General features: G+C 33.0%; 1 protein-coding gene and 1 long non-coding RNA gene across 5 annotated transcripts in view; one reads left to right on the top strand and one right to left on the bottom strand.

Annotated features, from left to right (window-relative positions):
• Nucleotides 1–15,653, top strand: part of LOC109532912 — a 100,108-nt gene extending 84,455 nt beyond the window's left edge. Inside the window, exon 3 of the long non-coding RNA XR_002171470.2 lies at nucleotides 15,518–15,653. This is a non-coding gene — a long non-coding RNA (uncharacterized LOC109532912). The remainder of the gene's footprint in view (nucleotides 1–15,517) is intronic.
• LOC109532909 (Down syndrome cell adhesion molecule-like protein Dscam2) overlaps nucleotides 1–21,248 on the bottom strand; it is an 86,333-nt gene that overhangs the window by 64,422 nt on the left and 663 nt on the right. For all 4 annotated transcript variants that reach the window (XM_048665315.1, XM_048665337.1, XM_019898046.2 and 1 more), the window contains exons 2-3: nucleotides 13,796–13,889; nucleotides 709–880 (exon numbers count right to left, since the gene is read on the bottom strand). In XM_048665315.1, coding sequence (XP_048521272.1) covers nucleotides 709–880; nucleotides 13,796–13,856 — 233 coding nt within the window. In that variant the 5' untranslated portion in view covers nucleotides 13,857–13,889. The remainder of the gene's footprint in view (nucleotides 1–708; nucleotides 881–13,795; nucleotides 13,890–21,248) is intronic.

Genomic DNA, 21,248 nt, shown 5'->3' with positions numbered 1-21,248 from the left:
ATATTGTTAAATTCCACTAACAAACCATAGCGAATAGAGCAAGTAATTAACTAAGCGGATTATCGAAATTGGAAAAATACCTAATTAATCAGGGTTCGATTAGTAATTTGGTGTTGAAATTAGGGCGTTAAGCTTCAGATATAAGAGTTTTAATATTACCAGTTGCAGTTCCTCAAAAAACAAGTTTGCAATTTTCCAATAATAACAAGCTACACGCCTTCGCTAACATTTGTTGTTCGAAATAATCTGAATTAGAATGCACATTTCATTTAATTTTAAATAACCGAAATGTCGGTCTTGAACCCTCATAATTGGTGATCACTAAATACTTTAAAACCAACCCTAACTGAATGAATGGAATCGACATTGGCAAATAATTTGTTAAATTAAAATATAATGATAAATCTTCAAATTCGGAGCAAATCGGTTCAAAGTTTCCAATGGGATTAAAAATAGCTGCAAAAACCTTATTCTGCGTTGTCAGCAGAATTATTTCAAAGGCGAGGCAAATTCGTGCGAAAAACCTGTTTAATTACAGTTCAGCAAGAATTAAAAACACCTGCTCTCTGGATTATTCGCTTTTTACTGGCATCTTCAAGAGCATTTATCACAATTATTTGTTACACCTGTTTCAAATTTTACTGGCAAATTTGCGCTTGCAGTGGTAAAATAACTTTAGAAAAAGCCGCTAGTTTGTTCGAATCTCACCTTAATCCTGGTACAGAAGTAACGGTTTTTCCATCATGCAGTAGCCATTCGACTTGCGGATTTGGAGACCCATGTGCAGCGCAGCTGACTTGAGAGCCTGTAGTGTTAGAGAAAGTCAACTGAGCTGAAGGTTCCAACAGGTAAACTGGACCGTGAGTTTGCGAATGAACACCTGAAACCCAGTGTTTATCTAGTTACTGTGTTATATTCACAATTAAAGATTATTGAAAAACCTAAGATTCTAAAATATTTTACAATTTTTAGCATCCACACCTCTTTTCTCTGCTGAAAAACTTCACATCGATTCCTTTTCTGGAAGCTCGAGCTGTGCCACCTGGGCATTTGAATAATAACCTTGCCATATTTTATATTAATAACTGAAATTAAGCTCGATCATGTGTCAGTTTATCCGCTCGCGCTTCTTCTGATACGTCCGAAAACTCAATTATTCGAACATTGCCTTAATGGTGCAAAGTGTGTTAAAAAATGCGACACTGCCAGCTACTGATCTGTGTTGAAATTGAGTGATTTGCTCGAAAGTTTCCATAGAACCGCTCTATCGGAAAGATTTATTTTTTCGAATAAATAATGCTCGCCAACCCACCGAAACTATACAGTTTTTCTCAGTACAAATTTCGTTCATTTAAATGAAGTGAAGCTTAATGACCTTTTAAACTGAGACGCTATAAATCGTAACGATATTTCCGGGTCATTCCCTTTATTTTTCATTGAATTTTGTTTCGCATTGGGGATCAACTGTCCATTTCAAAATGATTGAATTTGATTAAACTTTTAGAAGCTGCCGATAAAACTGGCAAACTCTCAGGTCAAAACATCAATTGTGTTTAATCGATTGTACTCTTTGGTTTTCCATTTATTTCACTGAAGCTGTCGGGATTTGATGCCATTTGAGTGTATAAGATTTCAGTGTTTTCTAATCATGATATTATTTTGCTGCTTTACTTATTTACCTTTTTGATATTGTTTTTTGATCAATGGTGGCCGATTTTAAAACTTTGCAGTTAAAGTTCAAGTTTGATTGTTTAGTAAAGTTAATTTGTCGAAGGTGAAAGTGACAAAAATTTAACTAAAATTGTGCTTAATTTAGAAACATTCGCTAAAAATGTCTTGCGAAAAAGATTCAGCTACAAATTTTAAGTATGAAGGGTAAATGCCGCAAATTGCCGAAATTTTCAATTTTGCTTCCTAAATCATATTCCATAAACGCCCAAGAACATCGCCATTATTAGCATAAAATGTGACTTAATTTGAAAATGGTTTCATTTACATACTGATAAGGCTCATAATATGTTTACCGAAATGTGCTACCAGAGCTAATATGGGGGAATGGAATTAATACTTTCCATTTCACAGTTTCTTATTTAAATTTGAATTTCTGACGCACATTATTTACAATTCCAATTAAAACTCATATATTCACTTAGAAGAAATCGTTATCATCCCTGATAATCCCTGAAGGCGTCCTGAATGTTTTCTATAAAGCTAAACGTTAATTAACATGTAGTCCTTAATTTTGTGATTAATCTAATGCAATCATTGATAGTTTGGTACGTGCTATTCAAGCACACATGGATGGCTTTTCATTTTGCGGTTGCATCCAAAGTCGATATATTATCGATTCCAATCGTCCACAAAGACCACAGATACACTGAAACATGTTTCAATAGAGCGCTGTATATTCGCACAAAAGAGTAGCAATTAGTAAAAGGTTCATAGCTATCGGTGTATTATTTTAGTGTGAATCGGTGTGTTCACACTAATAGATCATGCAGCCTATTACCTAATTTTACTGCAGTAAAATCTCATTTAGAGCCAAACCGTCAGGTAGATGTCTTGTTTCTAATTGTTGGTAAAAAGCGAATAGCTGATAGAAAGTATTTTTGAAAACCCGTCGACTAAACCCGATATTTGTTCAAACATAGCAGGAAAATTGAAATATCGTTTAAAAACTCAATGATTGTGAATATTGAAAATCGGATTGCAGATTTGTTTTATGTGCAGACCAACTGAAATGGACAAAAGTGTTTGTTTATGTCAACAGTTACTTAATAAATCACAGGACATCAATAACAAATGAGCTTTTGCAGATGCGGTGCAAACAATTTCCCGTTATTTCGTTCATGAATCGTTTTTCACTTCAGAACTTGAATAGAGCTGAATATGAGGTGAAATACTTAAAATGTCTATGTTGTTCAGGTTTCTTAAAATATCTCTATTTTTCCTTAATTTAATTCAGAAGCAACAGCTATCTAAAATCTAGCTATTGAGTAGCAGGAAGTTGACTCAAGACCGATTTAAACAGACAAAGAGTAGCAGTGTGAGAATATTACACTACAAAATTGTAAGATAATTATAATTTTAGAAATCATGAAGAAATCGCGGCATTAATTGAGGAAAATAAATCAAACAAACAATAAACACCACAAGATTACTTAAAAATGTATCTGTTGATGCCGCAAATAGTGAGTCCAAAAAATTAATCGAACCATAATGAAATGTACACCACTTAAATGAATTAGAAAAAAATACTTTAAAGGTACAAGACAGTGTCAAGTTCAAGCAAATGCAAATAACCAAAAAAATGAGCTTTGCCATGAGGACTTATTTAAATTTTTTCGTCCTTGCTCTTTCTTACTAAATTTCATCATTCTGCTGAATATTTCATTCAACTTTTGGAGCTTCAACGTCTCTCAGATCAGGCCAACTTAACTCTGAACAGTTCAGGAAATGATCAACTAAATTAATAAAAAGAAAATGCTTATTAATTGAGATGCGTGAATTTTTCGAAGTTCTGTTGGCTTCAGTGCGGATAAAAATCTGAACCTACTAAATTCATCCCAATATCTGGATTGTGCATTATGATGATTAGTTACTATACGGAATGATTAATTTACCTTATAGGCCACTAAATTCAACAATTGCATGTTGCTGAGCACTATATCACAATGGCAGTGCTTTTAAGTTTCGGATTACTAACTATTAATTATCTGCACTTATGGAATTTATAGAGAAATTGCGTTCGATAATCGGAAATGTTTTCACCATGATTCTTTTCCATTCTTATTGTTTTACACATTTTATTAAGGTGCGATACTTGTGATTCTACAAATTGAAGGATATGAAAAATTATAAATATGAAAGGAGTTGGGCGAATTGGCCGAATTCAGCTTACTTTATTGCAAAGAACTTTTAAATTGAATTTGTTTTCAATTTTCACAAGTCAATCATTAAAGTACAAGCAGCTAAATGAAATTTTCAACATTAATTGAATCGCAATATCGAGCAATTAAGACGACATTTTTCTCAAAACGAATTGGTCTTTATTACCCAATTAAATATCAGGGCAGCAGTTTTTTGTTAAATTATTGGCTAATCGACCATAAAACATGAGAAAAATATGGTTTTCGGAAGTGGAATGAACGTCTAATTTCATAAGCACTCAATAATTATCGTTGAGGAGTTCGATTAGTGCTAATCCTCAAAATTGCATTCGGAGTTGAAATTAAGAAATACGTAATGAAAATCAGGGCTCTAAATAGCAGCAGCTTGAGGGAACATCAAACTTGATAATTGTTTAAAGGAAAAACTGTGCATTTGTGGTCTTTGATCAATAATTTATGAAACATTTAGAAAAAATGTTCCAAGCCGAAACAAATGAAGTTCGTTGTGTTTATCATTCAAAAGAGATTAATGTTAAATTTTTTGAGGAAATATGAGGTTGAACAGTTAAAGTGGCAGCTCCCTAAAACGTTTCTGCCGCACAGCATTCCGGGAAAATTCGAATCTTCTTGCCTTTTTCATGCACCCTTGGTTAGATAAATGTCTTGCAAGTAAACAGAGATTAATGTTTGTTTTCTATAACAACTAGTAATCAAAGTTTGCTGGGGCCAACGGCTTAATAAATATTAACTAAATCGCAAACTTTGAATGTTAATTGGGGAAAGTAACGTGGGCACTTGAAAAGTTTGCTGCTTTATAGACGCGGTTGTGTTTTAACTCGAATTCAAATAGCGAGGAGATGTCGGTAGCTCACCTATTTTTATAGACGATTTCGAAACCTCTAAACTCAAAACTCTAAATAATTCCGAAATATCTAAATAAATATGCAAAGATATTCCATTCATGCCTTACGGATCCATCCTAAAAATGCGACCGTATTGTTTGAGGTCGGGATGCACGAAGCATTATATACCACATATATAAGCCGTCTTTTCTGCTAAATTCGTTTTGAAATTTTATATTTTGAGCAATAAAAAATATGGATAGTTTTTCCCACAACGTACCTGTCGAATATAAAATATGAACACCTCAAAGAAATATTCGTATTCAGGCGGCGTTGTTAAGCATACAAAGAAACACTGAATAAATCAGATATTAACACTTGAGTAAATATTTGGGTATGGATTTTCTGTTACGTGGAATATAATAAATTTTCCCCGCTGTGGAAAAATATGTAAATGTATTCTCACTAATGCTTTATTTCATTCAATTCTAAAAGTTGTTATATGCAATAATTTCCTAACTTCAAGTATAAAAGAATGAAATTTGTTAATTTCGGGATATCTGTTAACACTGAAATGCACATTGGGGTATTGAAGAAACCGCAAAAGTTCTTGTCGCTTTTGGAGACCTATCTGGGCATTTCCAAAGTTAATCTTTGGCACATTTCCCAATATCTAGGATGTTTCCAATACAACCCACATTTTGTTAATAGTTTTGTCCTCTAATTCGGTCTACAAATGCATCCTACATATGTCTGAAAGATCTCATAGAGAAGTCATGGTTTGCTATATACTTTAAAGTTCAGATTCCTCAATAGCTGCTAGAACTGCTAAGTCCTACTCGAAAATCCAGATGACCGCTTTTGGAATGATTGCGCCTCTAACTTAGTTAATTTTAACTAGTCACTTTTGCAAAGCAACTTGCCAATTTAGTTGCTTAAAGGTTAGAGAAAATATCCGTTTATAATTGAATATTTTTAGGAAGATGTGTGAAGACTCTCTATTTATCCTATGCTGGCAAACTTGCTATGCATGGACCTCTATCTCATCAGTTACTAATTTGCATGCAGTAATGCAGTTAGTTTATGTCCATGTCATCATGCTGCCTATGCTAGATTAAACATGTTAATATGAAATTTACACATAGCCTGTATTGGTGCATTCAAAGTCCATTCTAGAGCTGCTCTTGAACCCTTTAATTTCCACTAGTGTATCTTAAGCTCTAAGTTTAGATTTCGGTTACTGAAAACGTTATGACGTTATAATTTTTTCTAGAATTTGCTAAGTAGTTGTTGCAATTGCCGTTAAGACAATTCGATCCAAAAGTATTTATCGATGACTCCAAATGCGAATCCCGCCCCGCAAATTACAACTGCCGGAGTTTCCGAATAGTTCCATTTTATTACTTGGGATCTAGTTAAAACTCAAGACACAAAGGCACCAAAACAGTTTCACTTTTATTGGCAGGAAAGGGATTCGAACAAAGTAAATAATGAAAAATCTTAAATCTTTTGAAGAAAAGTCGGCAAGGGTTCAGTATGAAGGTTCGGTCAGAACGATATTTTTAAGGAGCATTTTTTCCTAAACATTTGTTGATTAAAGTATTGGCAAATAAAGTATGGAAAACGTGAGAAGAATTTTACAATAAAACACAAAAGTTACTCAAACAGTGTAACAAAATTAAATGACTAAAAGCAGTTACTTTAATTTGTGTAACGAGTCGCATTTACAAAGCCTCTTTATATTAATATGATGTTGTATATGCATTGAAACCCCATGTCGATCGTTTTTTTAGGAACATATTATGTCGAAAAATAATTAGTGTTGCCTGTTGATGTCTTCTGTTCACGGCTTAATTTTCATTCATCAAGTGTTGACAGTGCTCTTTTAATCGAGCTTCTTTTTATGTTTGTGACCTCAGCGCTATCGAATACATACAGGGTGATATTTTGGTATTTTCAAATTGTAAGCAACAAAGTTAATTAATGTTCTATTTGTTTCTATTGAAACTAAGCTTGAGAACATGCCAGTTTGTTAAGAGTTTCTGTCCGATTTGTAGTTACTGCAAACTTTTAATTAAATTTCCATGTCTCAACAATTTGAAAGTAATTGCAAGATTTTAGACCACTGCATGAAACTATTAAAATATTTACCGCGCTCAATGGCCTGAAAAGTACTTTCAGAAGTGGGCGCACTAAAATTTAATAAAAACTTCAGTTCGACGATAAGCGACTTTCCGAATACGATGCACTCTATCAAAAATTTTGCTCATCAATCACGCTAAAGGGAAAAGGAAGAAAACAAACAAATTGTGCGAATCGATCAATCATCGGCCTCTTTTCAGAGAATTAACACCTATATTATTGTTTTCTAATTTTTACTTTGGACTTTCGATTGTAAAGTCACTACGCAACAAAAGAATCGAATTTCGATTTGCAGAAATAATTTGCAAAATACATTATTTTTAATAATGATGGAGCAGGAAGAAACTAGCATGCCACCCTTTTTTCGCTCGCAAATATCTAAAGAAAGAAAACTATTTTTTAAATTTTTGTATGTATTAATTAATTTAGTTTTGCAGAAAAATGTTGCTGCGAGTCTGTGTTTTTATAAATAGAATAAATTTTCATTTGAGGTACATCAAAATAAAGGTAATTATTCAAGAATTAACCTTTTTTGCATCTGTGAGATTTGGAAATCCTTGCTAAGTTCATTAAACACAGTTCGGTACTGAATTAATGAATGGCTCCTTCAGAATTAAAATAACATAGCCCATCAGATACTAAGGCTTTAAAGAAAGCAAATAGCCTGCTCAAATATCCTTAATTGATCTCGCCTTCTGAACTATTTTGTCTAAAATTGTAAAATGCACTTTTGGATAATTCAGAAAGTCAATACAGCAGCAGCAGACTCAACATTTTTTAATATATTTTACAACTTATTTCTTCTCCGGATTTTTTTCCGCCCGTATGACTTGCTTTGTACTAATTTCGGGGAGCATATGTAAAATCAAAAATCAAATTGTTTTTGTAATAGCAAATTTGCTTTGCTCAACCAAATATAATTAGGCCTTTGTGGTAAAAGGATACTACCGCATCACATATGGTTTTGACAGAAAAATGTTATGCCTAAAGGGACGCGCTTTGAACATTCTATCTGCTGCCTGCCGTTTTGTGTATTGGTATTTTGAAAATGTTTCTGCCACGGACAGACAACTTTAAATTTCTAACAAATTGCCTTATTAATTTTGAATCTGGAAGTTACAATGTAACAGGAACAGAATAGCAAACGGAACTATTCGATTAGGTAACAAATTTCAGACCTTCCCAGAGGTGATCCGAAGTTCGCTGAAGGAGAATGTTATTGATTTCTTATTTTTGCAATAAAATTCTCCGATTGCTACCTCAAGGCGGCTTTTCAAAAACCTTCTCCATTGTGAAGTGCTTCGCCTATATGTGCTTTTATATCCATAGTAATTCTTATTCATATTGAATAGTGGAAGCAAATGTTTTAAGACGCAAAAATACCCTGATAATACTAATAATAAAGGTATGATTATCTGCTTTAACATTCAAAAGTCGCTTTCTCATCCGTTGTATTCCTATGGCAAAAAAAAAGTTTTCCATCCGTATATCATATTTAAAAAGTAATATATCAATAGGTGCTTATTATTCTCGGAAAAAAGTTCTGAAGGATATATATCCCTTCTTGGCTTATTCACCCAACAACAATATTATAGAACAGCGAGATAAAAGTTCAAATTTCATTCATCTTTATCAGAAAAAAAAAAGATATGTAAAACAGATTTATTTTGGGGCAACTCAATTATTAGCTACTGTTTCCCATGTGCAGTATATTTTCTCTGCTAACAGTAGCTTGAGGAACCTAATTAATTTATTTTTATTAAATTTGCTATTTATTCAATAAATTGTGGTTAAAAATTAATTTTGAGCATTTAGTCATTATTTCGCAAGGGATCTTATCCAGGGCAATTTAAAAAAGTTTAAATATGAGCGGTGGAAATCACGCAAATCTGTGCGTTCCGGTGCAAGTTTTAAGGATTTTTTAAAGACCCAACATGCAAATTGTACGACCGCTTTTTGGAAACCTCATTACACGCAAAACGAAGAGTTTGTAACTAATTCAGATGAATACTAAAACTAAAGAGCAACTTCGCTCACGTACCGCTCACAAAATTGTTTGCATTAATGATTTTAAATTATCGTTTAATCAAAATTGACTTACTTTGCTGATCCTTGCCTTGAATAAATAAAAGAATTTGGAACATTTTCAAGAGCTTTTACATTAGCGGAATTTTGTAGATTTATAATAACAAAATCAGTTGATATAAAACCCAAGCAAAAAATTAAAAATTGATTCTAGAATATAAGCTACTTATGGCTTATTTTTCTCTCACAGCACTTCTCAGTCAGTTTGAAGAAATACCTTTTGCTTGATGTTTAATCATTTATAATCAGTAATATTTCGCTACGTGAAGAACATGGTAAAAGTTTTAGCAAGTTGTGTTTATTACCAGACGAAATTTTTCCAAAAAAGTATGCAGGTAAAAAAGGCAGAAACACTTTATAAAAACGGGCTTCAATCACTCTTCATTAAACTTTAGCAATTCCACTGGAACGCAGAGTTTCCAATCTTTGTTTAAGTTTTCTCGTCTTCTGCGGTAGTTAGTATCATTTTTTACTACATTACGTTTTAATGTCCTTAAGGGAAAGGGCTGAGATCCTTGATTTGGGTGATGGCCAAACTCTCGACTTAAATACATTTCTCAGTGACTGCTATAAATTGGAAAAGTTTAAACGATAGCAGGATTATGTTGCTGATTTTTTTTTCCCAGGCTTGCCGGAGTACTGAAATAATAAAGGGGCCTACACGTTTCAGCGTTGATAAACAATAGAAGTACCCTTTAGTGGCCTAATTCGATCTGATTTATCCGCTTAACGGCTCAGTAAATGACATCCAGAAAAGCTTAAGTTGTTTTGAAATTTAATCACCGTAAATAATTATTCTAGAGGATACAAAATATTTAAATCATCGATCTCAAAGTTTGCACCAGTTTTATTTATAGACCTTAAGTTATGCAAAGTAAAGATGAAAATCCCTCGTAGGCGCGATAATATTTATATATTCATCACAGAGCCTCTGTTCACTAATGTGTCTATTCTATTTAATTTACAGGGCAAAATCGATCGTAAAGATAAGTAAATAATTTTGAGCAAATAATGTGGCGTCATTTAGATAACGGGGATAATTAATTCCATAGATTAGTCGATGCAGTGAAAGAGATACGCACTTTGTGCCTATGCTGGTTACAATCATTGCTTTAGTGACTAATTAAAACAATCATGTATGTTGATGATTAACTATTCATGTACCACTCAACTAATCAAGTATGACTTACACATGCTTATCAACAACGAATTGTATTGATTTTTTCGCAAATTATTTAACGCCTTAGGAGTGGCACATGTGGACTAAAAAGTTACAGGAAACATTCGTAAATAATTATGATATCGAGGAATTTATTCTCGTGCAATTGACAGCTTATTTTAATCTACTAATTAAAAGAGTTTAAAACGAAACGAGTCCAACTAAACCAAAGCAATATCGCAAAAAGACCGTTTTTAATTTGCCTTTTCCCAACACAAGCAAATCCTAAAATTCATTAAACTTAAATAAAGAAAAACACTTTTGGAATCCCATTTCGATTACGCTGTTCCAACGCTATTGATACAATTTTTAAGGGAAATGGGAAAACTTGAATTGCATTATAACTCCATTAAGATTTGTGAAAGCATATCTTTGAATCAGCAGCATTGCTTTCAAGATAAAACCTTAGGTTAGATATAAGAGTTGAAAGAAATAAATGAGGAGATGAAAAACAGAAGTGACTGAAAAAGGGAATTATTGGCTTAATTTTAAAGCTAATTAGCTTCCAGTTCCTGCGAACCCATTTCAGCTCCTACCTTAGCACCTTAAACCTGAGCTTTTGAAATCCGATTATCAGTAAGTTGTACGAGGAACAAAATTTCAGAGATAAAACAACAGTTTCGTATCCTTAAAGCCTTCAATAAAAATAAATGTGTTACTTTGAAATATTCATGGGATCCACCGCAATAAAACAAAACTAAAATTGCGGTTTCCCTTTTTATTTCCTTGTATATTTACATGTTTCTTTGAAAACCTCGTTGGAGAAACGTTCGTATTGATGGACGTTTCTAAGCAAATAAAAGTTGGAAACTCTGCCGAAAGTTAATAAGGTCGAAAAATCTTTATCGTACTTTTTAAACAGCAATCACTGAGAGTTGCCAAATTAGACTTTGATAGTGGCTCTTAATGTTTGGTGGCCCCTTAAGTTCAGGGCGTTGTAAACTTCGTGTTACCCATTTTAAGTGCAAGATGTAATGTTGTAATGTGTAAATTCAATCACTAATGACATTCTAATAGACCGGATACAAACGACGGTAATCAAATTAGTTGAGATCTAAATTTGGTTGTTGTGATCTTTCGTGTCTTATTGCTGGCAAACTACCTAGGAACTCTAAAGACCTCATTTAGATTACAGAACTTCGGTTATTTATTTATATGAGTTGACTTAATAAACTCCTCCCAATGAGGAAAGTTGTATTTAACTTACCCAGGCAGCAACAGCGCTCGTTTCCATTTATTAAAATATAGCGACTAGTGAAACATTTTAATATTTACCCAATGGGGCTTTGTAGATTTATTTAAAATCTCAGATTTAGCTGGACAAGCATAAAATATTCAATCGTATGCAAGACCCGACAATTGAGACGTTAAAAGGACCCTGTTTAAAAAAGCATACAAATATTGGCGGGTTCGACACGAAGGCTTAGAAGAAAATAACTTGGAGCATGTTTAATATTGATGCTGAAGCCACTGTAGAAAGCTATGAATAAAATATCTGTTTGCTCTAACGCAGCTCTGGATTTGCACTAGAAAGGATAATGAAAATGTGTGAGAAATGTCAGGTTTCTTAACTAAATATAACGCGATATCAGGTTATACGATTTTCCAAGTTACGTTCATTGTTATGACAGTACTACTTAAAAGAAAAATTTATTGAACAACAAAATCAACAGCTTTTATGAACTGCAGCTATGGGAAAAATCACACAAATTATTTTTGATGTGCGTTTTTCAAATTGACTTGCAAAAGTCTTATTGTTCGAATTATCCACTTCAAAAAATCAATATAAAAATTGTCACATTCATTGATACTTACTCTACACACGTGAATTTCATATATATTTGTCAAATGGATTATCTGTGTGAACTAGATCACGTAGGTTTCTGGTAATTCCCAATTTTCTTGACATTCAGATTGATTGAGATTATAAATATATCAGACTTCAAAGATAGAAAACGGACAATGAAACAGTAAGCTCCTATTTGCTAAATTTCATGGTTTTTGAAAAACAACCTGCATTTTTTAATTTTAGCTTAAAAATTCACCAATTGCCACCAATTTTTACTGATCAAACTAGGCGCGTCTGATCTAATCGCCGCACAAGCAATAAAATTGTTTTAAGATATCACAGATAAGTGCATTATATGCATTTTATTAATCCGAAAATTCAAGCAGCGGAAATTATTGAATATACCAATAGAAATTTGTATAGAAATATGCACGAAAACGGAGCAAACCCTAGGAAAGAATAGGCGCTAATCAGGATTCTAATAATAACAAATATGAAGGGAGTGTAAAAAATCCTTAAATCGTATTTTTCATTTACTTGCAAATCCACAAAATCCTGAGATTTTTGTGCCAATATTGTTGGAAGCTTTGATATATATCTATATACTGCAAAGCGGGAAATAAATAAGAAAAGTCGTAACGTAATTTCTAATATTTATAAACCTCATTTGATCCGCAAAGCTGGGACTTAACGAACGTGAGCAAAGAAATTTACGAGATAGATTGGAAAGTAACTGAAAATTATTTCACTTTGCCAAATTCTAGAAACCCTGGCGCATTTACACTTTAATTTTGTGTACCTACTCTATGAGACTGTTAATTTTTTAAATGAATAGTGAAGCGAATTAACGGCGTTGATTTTTCTAAGATCTCGAATAGGATTTAAATAATAATTTATAGTAGTTGCACACTGGCACTGCTCTACACATATTTTAATCAATATTTAGTATAATGTTTTGTTTTAATTAGTAAACGTTAATTTGCACTGCTGTCAACTGTCCATCGACATGGCTAAGCAAGAGGATTTAATTCGCAATTTAATTACCGGGAAATGAGCATTAGGTAATTATTAGAGATATTAATTTCTTTATTACAAATATTAATTAGTTAACGGTGCAGTTAAACTAAAGCATAAATAAATTTGTAGGCGCATATTTAATAAACTATGGGCCAGCATTAACACAATAAAGGATGTTTGCAGGCTATAAATCTTTCATTATTGAAAATCGATTTTCTATTATTGTAGTGATTGGTTAAATTCATTCGTAATCAACCCTCAGCAAGAAAATAACCAATTATTTATTTCAGATGCTATTCAAAATTTCTATTGGTTGGGGGCTCTTGATCGGGATCGAATGTAACAAACTCATAAATATGTATTATCGAAAAAGCGAAATTGCATTTCTTTTTTAATCACGATAGTGCAAGCAGCGCTTGTATGTCTTGAGAGTCATGAAACATTTCCTCTGCAGAATCTAAATTATTAACGGCAGATCATCAGAGCAAAGTAAATCAGCTTGTGTATGTAAAATCTATTTATTATAAATTTGTTTGCAAATATAGCAGATTTTTCAATCTACATTTTACACTGTCATCATCAGTTTCATTAGTTTCAGACACAGTTCGTAATATTTTAAAAGAAAATGTTGTAATTCTCTATATAAACCTTAGGCCCAAACTCATAAATGTGTGTTTTTCGGGGGACAAACGCGCAAAGAAATTACGTACAAACTTCACATTGAACGTGTTTGATTTTCGTAACATTTTAATTGATCTAGCTTTTACCAGTTTAGGATATTAACAATATAATATGTGGATTTCTTACTTACCGAATCCTGAGGTAAAAAGCAAGCAGACTTTCACTAATATTTTTACTTTCCAACGTACCATTATTGACCGATCGCGACCCGTACGCGCCAGAACCTGAAACAAAAAAAAATTAAAGCTGAAAAATGTGCAATTCAATAGGTATATCATAAATCATCAATAGAAAAGTTCAAAAAAAAATGTAAGAAAAGTTATTGAACTATTGAAAAAGTTAATTATACTTGTGTCACGTTTCTAGTTTAAAGTGCCTTGTTTAGCTGAGTCAAAAAGTTTAGAATCTGTAAATGGTAAATAATGTTATTAACTGAGAAATACGCGAAATGTAAACAATCAAGAGTTGCGTTTGTAAAAGAAAATAAGCTGATATTAAAGCATAGAATGATTGAGTTATTAAATATTAAAGACAATGTCTTATTAAATTTCTTGATGAAAAAGTCAAGTAGCTAAAAGTTGGTGATAAAAGCAAGAATATACGAGTATATAACCTCTCGGAAATCAAATGTTCAATAAATATGCCAATTTATATGTATACGGCGAATTTTCTATATACGTGTAGCCAAAATCTGGGCCCCGGAGATATCAGAAAATTACTTTTATTATATTTATTTCCTTTTTCCGTTATTCTGTTTGGTTATTATTGAATCAGGAACATAAAAGGATGTGACAATCTGTATTAAAGTTTGAAGTAACGTAGAGTTTTTGTTCGACAACTGTTCGTTTTCTACTACCTATTCTATTAACTTTATATTTTCGGGAATGCGATGTTTGCGCAATTTTCCATTAGTTAAAGGCAACTACTGCATACAGAGTTTTATGTTAAGGTTCTTAATAGAATGCGAATATCTACGGAGTTTTAAAATATTTAGTTCGAACTTTCGATAGATCTAACGCAAGCTGAAATCCATTGAGTAAATAAAGTTTACTGAAAATTAAGTGTACTGGAAAACTCGAAACTGTATATCGACGTGATGGAAATAAGAATTGACCCAGCTTTAAATTTGATAGGCTTTATTCCGGACGTAACTTCGACGGATTACTAGTCAGGTCAAATCAATAAGTTCATCTAGTAAAGTGCAACCTCTATGTATACCTACTCTAAAAAGGCAAACCTTCCTGAACGAATTTCATTGGCCTTCGTATATAAGCCCTAGTAAAAACATCGTTTTTTAATTCAAACCTAAAACAGAATGAATGAATTCTTCTCCTTGATGATCAATTTTTGCGCCAACTCGCATTAACTCTGATTTTGCAATAGAGTGTTGGCGGACCAAAGAGATCATCAAAGCTAAGTATATTGTTGAAAATTAAAACGAAAATGTTCGCTATACGCCGAGCGATTTAATGGATCCCTAAGTGCTACTTGCAAGAAGAGCTGCTATATAACTCCTAAGATTTCAAGTCATTGACTTTGTTTTACACGGTTTAGATTTTTATTGGGCCTTTTTATTCAGAATCGCTGCTGAATTAACTGTTAAAATTCCCTGTTTGCTATGCAAGGAATTCAATAATTTGCCACTGTTAAATCAGAAAGGAATAACTGCTTTATTAATATCTATATTCGATTTTTCTGTGAAATGTGTCGTTTGGATATTTTTCTATTGCCGTCAGTATCTGATCATTCCATTCAACTTAAATAATAAGGTCTCCTTGATACAAGTAATTTATTAATCGCTAATGCAGATCATCTTTATCCTCGATCTAAATCCAAGTTTGTCCTATTTCAGGTTCAATCGTAGATATTAATTTGGAACATTGGAAATTTGACCTGGGCCTACATTAACATTCGATTAAGCGGCCATTGGTGACATGAAGCAAAATACCACCAAAGGCGAATCTCTTTCAAATGGGTCTTGTCTGAGTGGGAAGGTAAGTGCAAATACCAATATTCCTGGAAATTGAAGCTGGCTCCGACTTAAGCCAAGTAAATTAATGGGGTCTTAAGTGATGTTTGCAATAAGACGTGATTAGATTACGATTATCCACAGAACACAGGCCGCAAATTTAACGATTCGTGCTAATAGAACATTTTTTTCTAACTGAAAACGTACAATGACAATCTCCTGCTGAAATTATGCTCACGGCTTGAAATTGGTGAGATTTTCGTCATTTAGGCGGTCGTGAAAAAAATATCGCCCTAACGTTTCCCAAGCACGAGTCACCTGCATCCTCAGATATGTTTTTCGTCTGAGCATGCAGGACCAAAACTTACCATTTTAACATTGTATTATTGTTGTTTGCCCGGTTCTTCAACCCATTAATCCATTGCAGATTTTCAATTCTCATCTTATACACATGTAGTGATTGTCATTGAATCCTCTATTAAGATACAATCGGCAGTCTATGAAAATATTTTGAATTGATAATATCAGTCCACTTGTACAATTGGAAATGCGAAAAGACACTTGACTAATTGTGATATGCATTTCAATCAACTTATCGGCGATGAAATGTTAAAGAAATGGATAAACAGCTCGGTGTTCTAGTTGTTTCACTGTCTACTGACATTTGATAAGTTTGATTGATGGAATAATCCATGCAACAGTTCAGGGTTCATTAGTAGGAACATAAATTTGCAAAAAAATGGTGTTTGTTTAAGTATCTGAAGAGTCTCTAAAGGAATCTTCCAGACCTGATTTTTTCAAGCCAAAATTAAAAAAGTTTCCCAACAACATAATTTTTCAGCATCGTACAGTCGCTTCTTGAATTTTACATCAATCAATGTGGTTATCTAATACTGAATCGCTAATATTTCAGCCAATAAAACGGTTGAACATTGAGTGTTGCTACCGTTTTGCAGCCAACATGATAATTTCAAATGTTTTTAAATAATTGTTAAGAAAAGTCGTTTTGCCAAACAATAATCCAAGAAACTCGGTTAAAGCGACGTGAAACTGTGTATATCGGTAACTCATTTAGATCTGATTTACTCTCTCTACTCATTTCCATATAATAATAAGCCGGCACTTGTTGCTTCATCCCTTCAGCGCGCAGTGGAGCGACATCATAATAGTGCCAAAAGAAAAGGATTTGCACAGCAATGTCCTTACTTTATTGCAGAAATTGTAAAAACCTGTAGCAACTACCTAAACGGTATTGGAAACCTTTAGAAAGGCCTTAAGTTAATGTAAAAAATGGCCAACAAAAGCAATCCAAAGTCTTAAATCATAAAGTAAATTGTTTTTTCAAAGCACGCTATTAACTGAACTTTTTGTTGACTTCTGTCATGTTCCTCAGCTTATAATGGCTCAAATTGAAAGTGAAGCTAATCCGCTTATGAAGCTTCGCTCACGCAATCCTAGTCACGCTACCAGAAAAAAATTGTATTTGGGTTCCAGCACATTTGACTGGGAATAGTCGCATCTTTTCCAGTCTCCAACATTTTTTCTTGTTGATTGAAACACCAACTGTGAAATGAAAGAATTGAATCGGAAATACTTTCATTAAGTTAATTTTTCGGGTCGCTGTTTAATTTAACTTTAATGCCGCCTAAAAAGGCCGGTCACAAAAATTAAAATCCACATCTGTCTATAAATGAATGGCGCAAAAATGAAGATAATAAAACAGGAATTAAAAATTCCGCAAAGCCTAGAATAACGCCTGCATGCAGAGGTGCTGAGACCAGAACGGTGGAGAAAAATCAGGCGAATTATGCCAACATAACTTGGAAAGAAAGGGGCTTGAAAACCAGAAAATGTGAACAAGGGCCTTTTAATCAAGTGTTTTGCGTCTGGTTTTTCCACGTTCAAGCTCAAGGATTGTGTTCGAAACAGCAGAAAAAAATGAGTTCATTCAAAATCAATTCAGTTAGTATATTGTGAAGGAAACGCTCATTGTTCTCCTGGATGTTAGAATTGTCAGATTATGAAACCGGCGGGGGGTAATTGAACTTGAGAGTTTCATTAATTTCAGCAAGCGGGGAAGAACGAATTTCAATGAAACTTTGGAAACAGTTTACTCATATATGACATTTTACTGCGTTTTTTCAATTCTCCTCTTGCTTCCGAAAGTAGGATAATCCGCACAAAAGCCAATTTCAATAAAACTCGTCAACAAAGCGAATTAATAAATATGAAAATGTGCAGTCGCTTGGAATTGTTTTGCCTGTTAAAGAGCGCATCGGAGCAATTTTGAAGAAATACCTACAGTAGGCGCTTGGAGTCAGTAATTACTTAATTTACATACTATAAATGAAATACAAACGGCAGTAGATTAGGAGATTTTTAAAGAATACATTTCTAACATGCCGATGTTACACATTTTTTTGAAGATTCCTCGAATCTGTTATTGCGCTCGACAAAATGTTTTATTATTTTGTAAGCAAATGTGCTTTAGATTAACTGATCTTTCCGCCCATGCTATTTACATTACATAAATGCTTAATTACTTAATTGTAATTGTAGTCTTGCAATCGTTCAATTAGGGAGGTCGACAGAGGAGCGAAACGGGATTTTATTGCTTCTTTAGGGAGGCATAGAGGTTCTGAATCAGTTTTTCTGAAAGCCTAATAATATTTTTTCGTTCATATAGTAAAAAGTTTGAAGAATTTAGCAGTGGATTTAATTTTTTTGGTGGTGGTGGTTCGCTCTCAGAATGTGTCCACAGTCTGTATTTGCCTGGAAAAAAATTTGCTAACGCTATTGCATTAACAAAGTGAAGTGTGTCATGTGTTTTCCTTCTACTTGCAGTATCATTTAGCGTATTAAAATCCGATATTGAGCATGGACGTAATTGAAAAAGGAAATTAAAGATGCAACATTTTTCACTGCATCGATGTTTGCAATTCCACTTAATCAGAGAACGAACGCTAGAGGAGTTGATCATTTTATTAAAAGTAGGTAGGTGAAAGTCCTCTCAAAAATAGAAAATTATTTTCGTGAGAAAACGAATTTCAGAATTAGATCGATGACGGTTATTTTCATATGAGGTCGACTGAGCGTAAAAGGGCAAAAGAATAAAGAAGGAAAAAAGGAAATTTCTTTATATCGCGCTATTATTATTACTTCCACTTCATGGCGAAGAAGTATTGGTAAATATATTTCAATATGTTGACGAGGTTGCAAAGGTGGCATTTTGACAAAGAGGTGATTTTTTTTGTAATAGACGCATTTGGAAATATTTTAAGTAGTCCGGACTATTGGAAGGAACTTAATACCTAATAAAGTATTTCCAACTTTGAAACTATCCAATCTGAAAATTCAATTACCTACTACTTGATGTTAGTTCCCTCGAACCTACCTCACAATTAAATATTAATTTCAACTTATTGAAGTTATTGCATACGCCGTGCAGATTTGCGATTAAATTGTTTCTCGTTGCTGATCTCCTATTTCAATTGTAATAAACGATCTTCTTTCACATTTTCACAGGGGAAATAATAAATTAGATAATAAATGGTTCAATTCCAGAGCTCTAGATGCAATTTAAAACTTCATAGTGAGATATCACTTCCAATATACTTTCAACGATCGAAGCCAAAGGCTAAAACTAACTAAAACTGGACCAAAGTAAGAAGATACATTCCATTTTGCAACCACTGATTGATGGTTTAGAATAATGTATTTCATTTACTTCGTGCCCGTGCACCGGCGAACATATTTCTTCCAGAACTTTCATATTTTACGTACTATGACATACTAAAGTCTTGGATATTTCAAATTGCATGTCAAGACATATGTCTACGCATAAACCTAAGTCGATAATCTGTTTCTAACTGAAAAGTAGCCAAGTTTTCCATAACAGAAAACCCGGAAAATGTAAATAATTTCATTTTGGATTTATTCTTCTGTACTGGTGCGTTTCTCACTTCGCTAGAATTCGGCAATCTCGCTTCTTAGTTTGAAATTGTTGGATCCAAACAACGAAATAATTTCATATTTCGATTCACAAAGTTTTAATTCATTTTTATTTAAAGGTGCCACATTGTGTAAATAATTTTTCATTCATTTCATTTCCAATGAACGTTTTTAAACTCAATACAATTATAAAGCAGTAGTATTTCATTATTTTCAAAAATTCTTATTCAAGATGAAAACTGAATCAAATCAATTTAATCCAATTTTTTCAAAAGTATAATAGCAAATCAAACATGAGTAGATTTATGATTGATTGTGTAATTGAACCCGGAAAACAATATTGTCACGTCAATCATCATGTGATTGATACTGCCTTGTTTTCTTAAAATGTCCACCTATGTTCTAAGCCCCAGCTTTGGATGATCCACTCCGAACTGCCAAATTTAATGTTAAAGGCATTTTTTATATAGAAAATCTCGAGAAACAAAGCATGAGCGTTTGGTTTGGATTTCACTAAACTTCAGTTTCAGTATTCTGTTCGAGATTTTCAAATCGCTGATAATGGCACACCAATTTCGTTTCATTAGCGCCTTAGAGAGCAAAAATATTTCGTAAAAGACGACTTGAAAGGGCTTTTAAATTATACAGTAAATCTTATGTCATAAACACTTTATGTGAAACGTTAAATTGTAAGTCGCTTAATCTTCTCAAAATTTGAATCCTTTTAGCTTTCATGGAGTTGAGAAAACATTTCGTTCGGGGAGTTGATTTTCGCCGAAAAGTATTTATTTGGAGAAGTACTAAGTACTTAATTACTTTAGGAATGTGGCTGATTAAATTAAGTCTTGACATTTAATTATAATATGAGATATTTGTGAACTTATCTAACCTGTTTTCCTTTGATTAAAAACGTTTCAAAGTAACATTAACTAAATAAATTCATCGCATAGTTGCGCTTCAAAATTACACAATCGAATTTATAAATCTCTGAAGAAAACTTTATTTATATAAGCTAGACGAGTAAAATTTAGTTAGCAGCCATAATGCACAGTTTACTCAGTTTTCGATAATTAATTCGACTAAATTAAGTTTTCGCCAAGAAACAAATTGCGTTTGCGAATATCAGATCCACCGCAAGCTTAGCAAAATGCTAGCCATTAATAACGTTCCAATTGATACACGCATTAGTAATTGACAAATAACATACTCAGTAAGTAAAACTAAGCGAGCATTTGGGTTACGAAGCTATAAAATAGCGATCGAAAATAATTCCCTTATTGCACCGAAAAGTAAAATTCAGTTTCAATTCAAATTACTTTTGCATTAATGGCATTTAACCGGCGATTTCAAAACGCCCGCACTTCTTTACCGAAACCAATTAATTATTTATAATATTTATATAAATATCTACCGTTACAATCAAAATGTAATTAATAAACAACGATTTTTCTGACATGACATGTCCGCTGATTTATATTCAATTTATTTTGTAGCATTTGGTTTTGACCAAACGAATTAATCTCATTTCGAGCTTTAAATAAAATGTTCGTTGAAATTTAGCTAAACTGCAAAACGCCAATGCATTTGGATCACATTTAATATTTCAATTACCATTGAAACTGATATGTTTCACTTTGCAAGTTTGACTAAGTTTTGCCAACAT

This window comes from Dendroctonus ponderosae, unplaced genomic scaffold (genome assembly GCF_020466585.1).
Source record: "Dendroctonus ponderosae isolate FM_Combo_2020 unplaced genomic scaffold, Dpon_F_20191213v2 Dpon_F_20191213_1, whole genome shotgun sequence".
Taxonomy (NCBI): Eukaryota; Metazoa; Arthropoda; class Insecta; order Coleoptera; family Curculionidae; genus Dendroctonus; species Dendroctonus ponderosae.
This window is presented reverse-complemented; position numbering and strand designations above follow the sequence as displayed.